The following is an 8,747-nucleotide window of genomic DNA, read 5'->3' on the forward strand; positions in this document are numbered from 1 at the left end:
GTGTGTGTCTGTATTTGCATGCATGTGTTTTTCTGCAAAATCCCCAAATGTTTACCAGTATCTTTGCTAGAAGAAAACATTTTGAACAGGGTAGATTTATTGTACCTTCCCAAAGTGTACAAATTCATTGGTTTTATAATGTGAAAAGGCTTTAATAGTCAGATTATCAAAGACATATTAAATTTTATTTGCTTTCTGATTTCTTTCAAAATATCTTCTACAAATCTCTTTTGAAGACATATATTTAATCAGGCCATTCACTGCTTAATGACTAATGATAATTCCCCAGTATCCGCAAAGTGAAACGCAAGGTCTGCACAGTTCAAATGTACAAGGCTACTCTCAATCCATCAGTGAACTACTTTCCAAAGCTTACCTCTTCCTATTTCTTGCCACATACCAGGTTAGCCCAACCCCAAAACCCCAAAGTTCTTTTCTGATCAGTCTTGAAATTTTTCACATGCCTGTAGTTTGCTCACGACATGGTCTCTTAATAAACACAAAAACAAGCAAAAAATGATTAAGGAACCTAATAAATTTAAAAAAAGTTAGACCACAGGAAAACTAGTAATTCTGCTAGTAATCTTACTTTCTATTTTATAGGCAAAATTTAGAGGGTCAAAAAGGTCTTCCATGTGCAATTACCACAGAATCAACCAATTTTACTGCCATTTATTTCTCATGTCCTGTTATCTACAGGCAGACTTTCCAGTAATGCACCAGCAGTCATCCCTCTTACATAAGCTTTTCTCTGAACAATCTTGAACTCTTTCCCATGACTGTATTTTTGTATGTTATCTAAGGGCAAACTTTCCACTTGTACACTGGCTGTCATCCTTCTCACTTATTCAAGGACTTTCATCCTATGATGATTCCCTCTATCTCATGCGTCATAAATTTCTCACCTCATTCTTTGCTGGATTATGTCTTGGAAGTCACGCATTTAGTATCAGCAGTCCTAAAAGCAAACAAACAAAACTTTCTCCTGATTTCTCATTTCCTTCCATGTCCTTCTGCTCTTTGAAGCAAAATCCTCAAGAGGTCATTTAAAGACAGTTTTTCCACTTCCTATAATTATTCTCCATGGAGACCATTTCAATCAATCTTTTATCTCTACCACACCACTGAAAGTGCTCTAGTCAAAGTCACCATTGGCCACCATATTGCTATTCAATATTCCAGGATCAGGCCTTATTTTCTAGACCTCTCATCAGCATTCTTACCAATTGATCATTTCTACCTTCTGAAAACACTTTCTTCACTTAGCTTGGGAATTATTATTCCCAAGGAGTTTATCTTCTACCTTACTCACAACACATACCCATTGTCCTTTCTGGGACCTTTCTCCTTTTAGAGATCAGGAACTCAAATATTTTTGCTGAGACTTAAATTTAATATACCAATCAACAGAAAATTTATTTGGTAATTAACAGAGTGATATGGCAGACCATTGAGGTGGTATGATTAGAAGATGAAAATTATTATTTTTTAACATTTTTTATTAGTTTGAGGTGCACAAAAAATATAATAGACATTTATCATTTATATGCCTCACACAGTGACAACCCCCCTCCACCCATCCACTACCCCTCTGACATCGCACACAGCCATTACATTTCCACTGTCTCTATTCCTGATCCTGTACTCCACTTCTTGTAAATATATATCTATATATCTATATATATAGGTATACATATATATATATATATATATATATATACACACACACACACACACACAATTTACATTCATTATTGTTCAGCTTCAGCTTCAGGTGTACACTGCAGTGATCAGGCATCTACATCATCCCTGAGGTTGTCTCCCTAATGAGACAAATGTCTATCGAATACCCTACAAAATCTTTACAACATTATTGATTACATTCCCCAAATTGACTTTCGTGATCCCGTGGCAATCTTGTGGTTACTGACTGTGCTTTCTAATCCCCTCACCTTCCCCCTTATCCCCAATCCCCCTCTCATCTAGCAACCTTCAGTTTTCCTCTGTGTCTCTGAGATTGTTTCTGATTAGTTCATCTATTCTTTTCTTTAGATTCCACATATAAGTGAGATCATATGGTATTTGTCTTTCTCTGTCTGACTTATTTCACTTAACGTAATGTTCTCTAGATCCATCCATGTTGTTGCAAATGGTAAGATTTCATTCTTCTTTATGGCTGTGTAATACTCCATTGTATAAATGTACCACAGTTTCTTAATCCAGTCATTTACCGATGGGCATTTCGGTTGTTTCCATGTCTTGGCTATTATGTATAGTGCTGCAATAAACATAGGGGTGCGTAAAATTTTTGAATTAGAGTTTTGGATTTCTCTGGATAGATACCTAGGAGTGGAACTGGTGGGTCATAAGGTAGTTCCATTTTCAGATTTTTGAGATATCTCCATACTGTTTTCCATAGTGGTTGCACCAATCTGCAATCCCACCAACAGTGCACAGGGTTCCCTTTTCTCCACATCCGCACCAACACTTGTTGTTTGTTGATTTATTGATGATAGCCATTTTGACTGGGGTGAGGTGGTATAGAAGATGAAGATTATTTCAGTTTCTATGAAAGTAACAGACAAAAGCCAAATCCAGGAAAAAGGAAGAATTTTTAAATTGTTTTGTGGTGGCTGTAATTAAAATGGAGAGACATACTTGAAAGCTCACAAGGAGAAAAAACCATAATATTTGGAGATTGAAAGGCAACAGGAAGAAAAAAGAGAATAATGTAAAATATTTAAACTAATCCAATATGTCTGCTTTTGTTGCGTGATTTGAAACATTTTTAGAAAATGCTTCATTATTTTACACTCATGAAACAATAATTGGGGCAAATGATTTGTAGAGGAAAATCCCATGTAGTCAAGCAGGATCATGGTAACAAATAAAAATGCCTTGGCATACTGTGATTTGTGGAAGAAATGGGTTGAAAGGTGTATTTTTTTTTTTTTTTTGCAGATGAGCTGCTAATATATTGAATTGAAAGGGAAAGAAACACTTCTCTAAAAAACCACATTGCTTTTTTAAAATTAAAAATAAACATTTGGTGTTGTTACTACTGTCATTTTTAAGCCTACAGTGAGAACTGCAGGTGGTATATTTACTCACTGTATTATTTGGGTTTATCTCTAACACTTGATAGATATTTAGGACAGCACAACGAAGATCCTTAGCTGTTGTTTTCTATGCTTTCTGTGGGAAATTAATTAGAACTGCCTAACATCAGTTCTCAATTTGAGGTGAATGGTGAAAGAGGCCATTCTGACAGAAAGTATCATGCTATTGGCAAAGGAAAAAAAAAAATGGAGATTGAAGATCACTGTAGAAGTGGTAGGATAGCCTTTCAGTATAAAGTGGAAGTCTGATATGAGGGTTTTATTTTTTGCAAGTTGAAGAAAGCTTTTAAACAGTCTGTTAAAAAGACAGTTTTTAACAGACTGTTTTAAAACAGTCTTTGATCCATTTTGAATTAATTTTGGTACATGGTGACAGATAGCAGTCCAGTTTCATTCTTTTGCACGTGGCTTTCCAATTCTGCCAGCACCATTTATTGAAGAGACTGTCTTTTCTACATTGTGTGTTTTTTGCTTTGTCAAAAATTATCTGTCCATATTTATGTGGTTTTATTTCTGGGTTCTCAATTCTATTCCATTGGTCTATGTGTCTGTTTTTCTGCCAATACCATGCTGTTTTTTTTCTTTTTAAGATTATATTGGGGAAGGGGAACAGAACTTTATTGGGGAACAGTGTGTACTTCCAGGACTTTTTACCAAGTCAAGTTGTTGTCCTTTCAATCTTAGTTGTGGAGGGTGCCATTCAGCTTCAAGTTGTTGTCCTTTCAGTCTTAGTTGTGGAGGGCACAGCTTAGCTCCAGGTCCAGTTGCCATTGCTAGTTGCAGGGGTCGCACCCTACCATCCCTTGCGGGAGTCAAACCCACAACCTTGTGGTTGAGAGGACGTGCTCCAACCAACTGAGCCATCCGGGAGCTCAGCAGCAACTCAGCTCAAGGTGCCGTGTTCAATCTTTGTTGCAGGAGGCGGAGCCCACAATCCCTTGTGGGACTCGAGGAATTGAACCGGCAACTTGTAGTTGAGAGTCCTCTGGCCCATGTGGGAATCGAACCGGCAGCCTTCGGAATTAGGAGCATGGAGCTCTAATTGCCTGAGCCACCGGGCCGGCCCATACCATGCTGTTTTGATTATTGTTTCCCTGTAGTACAAGCTAAAGTCAGGCAGTGTGGTACCTCCAGCATTGTTCTTTTTTCTTAGGATACTTTTGGCTATTCGAGGTCTTTTGTGGTTCCAAACATATCTGATGATTTTTTGTTCTATTTCTTTAAAAAATGCCATTGGGATTTGGATGGGGATTGCATTCAATCTGTATATTGCTTTGGATAATATGGCCATTTTAACTATGTTGATTCTTCCAATCCATGAGCACAGAATATCTTTCCATTTCTTTGTGTCTTCTTCAATTTCATTTAAAAATGTCAGCATCTTTCAGCATCTTTTCATCAGGTCTTTCACATCCTTGGTTAAGTTTATTTGTAGGTATTTTATTGTTTTTTGTTGCAATTGCAAAAGGAATTGGGGTTTTTTATTATTGTTATTTCTTTTTCTGAGATTTCATTGTTAGTATATAGGAATGCAATGAACTTTTTTTTTCTTTTCTTTTTTTTTTAGCATAAACACATTTATTCAGTAACCAAAGGGACAGTCTTAATTAAACCAACACTTGGAAATAGTTGCATGTAAAATGTTTATGATAAAGATAACTGAATACAGAGATGAAAAAAAATGCATGGAGAGATTTGTTCATTGAACTGAGCTTGTTTACTCTAGCAGCTAATTCCTGTCCAGAAGGATGATGGAATTTTTACTCTACTTTTTCATAGACCCGAGTACAGTTGACATTGTTCATGACGCATGCCACCAATAGTTTCCCATTTTCCACTCTTCTTGTTATTGTGCTTTCCTTGCCATCCCATTCCTGATGTTGCACCAGTACACCGTTGACAAAATTGCACACAGTCTGAGTTTTTCTGCCATCAGCTGTAGTTTCTTCAAACTTCTCTCCCAGGTTCCATGAAAACTGTGTTGTTTTCAATGTGCTCTCAATTTTTATGGTGAGGTGTTTGCCGTCAGAAGTGATGACACAGTCTGGCTTGGCCATGGCACCCATTTTTCGCAGAGCCATCCCTACTCTTAATTCCTTCATGTACTCATCAAAACCTTTGCTCTCCACTAAGCGCCATCTTCCTACCAGCTGTTGAATGGAGGCCCTGGTGGGCGCGGGCGGCGTGCAGGGCAAGAGGAGCAGAGTGTGGTGTGGAGAGCTTTCTGAACTTTTGTACATTGATTTTGTAGCCAGCAACTTTACTGTATTCATTGATTGTTTCTAATAGCTTTTTGGTGGAGTCTTTAGGGTTTTCTATATACAGCATCATGTCATCTGCAAAGAGTGACAATTTAACTTCTTCATTCCCAATTTGGATGCCTTTTATTTCTTTCTCTTGCCTGATGGCTCTGGCAAGACTTCCAACACTATGTAGAAAAGCAGAGGTGATAGGGGACAGCCCTGTCGTGTTCCTGAATGCAGAGCAAAGGGCTTCAGTTTTTCACCATTAATTATGAAATTAGCTGAGGGTTTGTCATATATGGCCTCTATTATGTTAAGGTATTTTCCTTCTATACTTATTTTATTAAGTGTTTTAATCATAAATGAATGTTGTATCTTGTCAAATGCTTTTTCTGCATCATTTGATATAATCATATGATTTTTGTCCTTTATTTTGTTTATGTGATGTATCACATTGATGGATTTGCGGATGTTGAACCATCCTTGTGCCCCAGGGATGAACCCCACTTGGTCATGATGAATAATCTTTTTAATGTATTGTTGCATTCGATTTGCTAGAATTTTGTTTAGGATTTTTGTATCTGTATTCATCAGAGATATTGGTCTGTAGTTTTCTTTCTTTGTGTTATCCTTACCAGGGTTTGGTATCAGGGTAATGTTGGCCTCATACAATAAATCAAAAACTTAAGCACAAGACCTGAAACAATAAACTACATAGAAGAAATTATAGGTACTAAACTTATGGACCTTGGGTTCAAAGAGCATTTTATGAATTTGACTCCAAAGGCAAGGGAAGTAAAAGCTAACATATATGAATGGGACTATATCAAACTCAAAAGCTTCTGCACAGCAAAAGAAACCATCGACAAAATAAAGAGGTAACCAACAGAAAGGGAGAAGATTTTTGCAAACAATGCCTCTGATAAGGGGCTAATATCCAAAATATATAAGGAACTCATGAAACTCAACAACAAAAAAACAAATAACCTAACTGAAAAATGGGCAGAGGACCTGAAGAGACATGTCTCGAAAGAGGACATGCAAATGGCAAATAGACATATGAAAAATACTCAACATCACTAATCATCAGAGAAATGCATATAAAAATCACAATGAGATATCACCTCACCGCAGTCAGAATGGCTATCATCAACAAGACAAATAGTAACAAGTGTTGGAGAGGCTGTGGAGAAAAAGGAACCCTCATACACTGTTGGTGGGAATGCAGACTGGTGCAGCCGCTATGGAAGGCAGTGTGGAGGTTCCTCAAAACATTTTGAATAGAATTACCATATGACCCAGCAATCCCTCTCCTGGGTATCTACCCAAAAAAATCTGAAACTTTTATCCACGAAGACAAGTGTGCTCCAATGTTCATTACAGCTTTATTTATGGTGGCCAAGACATGGAAACAACCAAACTGTCTTTCAATAGATGAATGGATAAAGAAGTTGTGGTATATATACACCATGGAATACTATTTGGCAGTAAGAAAATATGAAATAAGACCATTTGTGACAACATGGATGGATCTTGAGATTGTAATGCTAAGCAAAATAAGTCAGACAGAAAAAGTAGAGAACCATATGATTTCACTGATATATGGGATATAAACTAAAAACAACAAAAGAACAAGACAAGCAAATGAGAAACAAAAATTCATAGACACAGACAATAATTTAGTGGTTACCAGAGGGTAAGGAGGGTGGAGGGAAGGAGATGAGTGTAAGGGGGATCAAATATATGGTGATGGAAGGAGAACTGACTCTTGGTGGTGAACACACAATGGGATTTATAGATGATGTAATACAGAATTGTATAACTGAAATTTATGTAATTTTACTAACAATTGTCACCCCAATAAATTTTAATTAAAAAAAATAAAAAAATAAGAGTCTTCTTTTTTTTCAGTACTTGCAAATTCTCTTTTAAAGCATAGCAAGGTGACTATAGCATTTTGAAGTACAGGCTAATATGAGTATTGGGGAATTTTCTAAAATCACTATTTATTTGTTTGACTGCATTTGCAAAGCATATTAAGTCTGACATCTATTGACGTCTCTGTCTCTGAGTTAGAGAAGGAAGAAACACCGCTGCCTTTTTTATTGTTCCACATTATTTCCAGAGACAATGGGTTTCCACTGACTATCCCCTCTTCATGAATCTGTTACCTATTGAGCTTATTAGATTTCTGGTTCAGCCCTTCTCCCAGTGTCCCTTTGTTTCTGCTCGAGTTATGAGCCACGCAGTGCCAGTCCACATACAGTAGCATGGAAAATATGACTTCTTTCCACTTAAGTCAAGTATACGCTAAGCACAGATTTTTTCCCTTTTCACAGCAGCCTAATCACATCCTTCCACTCAAAATCCAATTCAATCTGAACCTTTTCCTGAGAAACCCAGAAACAAACGATCCATTCGTTTTGTGGATTCTTACAACATATATTGTGTGTAGCAGATATATCAAAATGTAATCCCACGCTGTCATACATGTTTCCTAAGTATTCCATATGTTTTTCTTTATTTCCTTAGTGAAATTATAAGTGTGTTGATTTGATGCTTATGGTTTACACAGGCTGGGTAGCCCTATTCCTCCTTCCCCGGCTGAGTATAGAGTAAGGAATGAACTTGTGCCGAGTTGAATTATGCATAACAGCTCATTTCAGAACAGAATCTGGTAAAATCATAGAAATGCAAACTTGTCTGTACATATCTTCTTCAAGATGTTCTGCTTAGAATTTCCTAATATTCACTGTTGGGAAAGAGAGGGAATGAGAATTAGGTTTCCTATGGAACAAAATTCTGAATTTTTCTGGGGTTAGGTTAAATAAATGTCATATAACCACACGAGGTTATAAGAACTCTGATTTCACATAGGAAAAGCATTCAATGGCTATGAAGAACCTTGGGATTACAAGGTCAGGCTGGCAAAGTCAAAGGTCACTCAGACTGGCAGGCCTCAGACAAGGGCTGCCAATAGAACTCGGTACGAGGCACAAACAAACAAAATGGGCAAAAAGGAACAAGACAGACGTGACTGTGTTCTCTCTGGCCTGGATTTGCTGCTACCTAGAAAGTCACTAATACATTTTCTGAAACTATGGTTCCAAATGAGTTGTTCTAGGCGTCAGCAGATAGCCCTTGCCTCCCCCTTTCTCCAAACATGAACATGAGCAAAGCCTATTATAAGCTGTAAGGAGGAGCATGTACACCAAATCTTCCCTTGCTGATTCCTTGTTACGTTTCCTTTGCTTATGGTACTTATTTCACTATGGCTTTGCTGGGTGTTGCCCACTGGCTATACTGCATGATGCTCTTGACCACCACAGGGGGTCACTACAACAAGACAAGGCCACATTTTTACCCTTACTGTGCAGTTCAATGT

At 37.4% G+C, this 8,747-nt stretch overlaps 1 protein-coding gene across 1 annotated transcript; it reads right to left on the reverse strand.

Annotated features, from left to right (window-relative positions):
• Positions 1 to 4,879: 4,879 nt before the first annotated feature.
• On the reverse strand, positions 4,880 to 5,278 carry LOC308491841 (fatty acid-binding protein 5-like; the record flags this gene model as incomplete). The annotated part of the gene is made up of 1 exon (XM_081035931.1): positions 4,880 to 5,278. Exon 1 carries the CDS (start codon positions 5,219 to 5,221, stop codon positions 4,880 to 4,882), a length of 342 nt encoding a protein of 113 aa, XP_080892057.1. The 5' UTR covers positions 5,222 to 5,278.
• Between the last annotated feature and the right edge of the window lie 3,469 nt (positions 5,279 to 8,747).

The sequence above is a fragment of the Rhinolophus hipposideros genome (genome assembly GCF_964194185.1).
Source record: "Rhinolophus hipposideros genome assembly, chromosome: 1".
Taxonomy (NCBI): Eukaryota; Metazoa; Chordata; class Mammalia; order Chiroptera; family Rhinolophidae; genus Rhinolophus; species Rhinolophus hipposideros.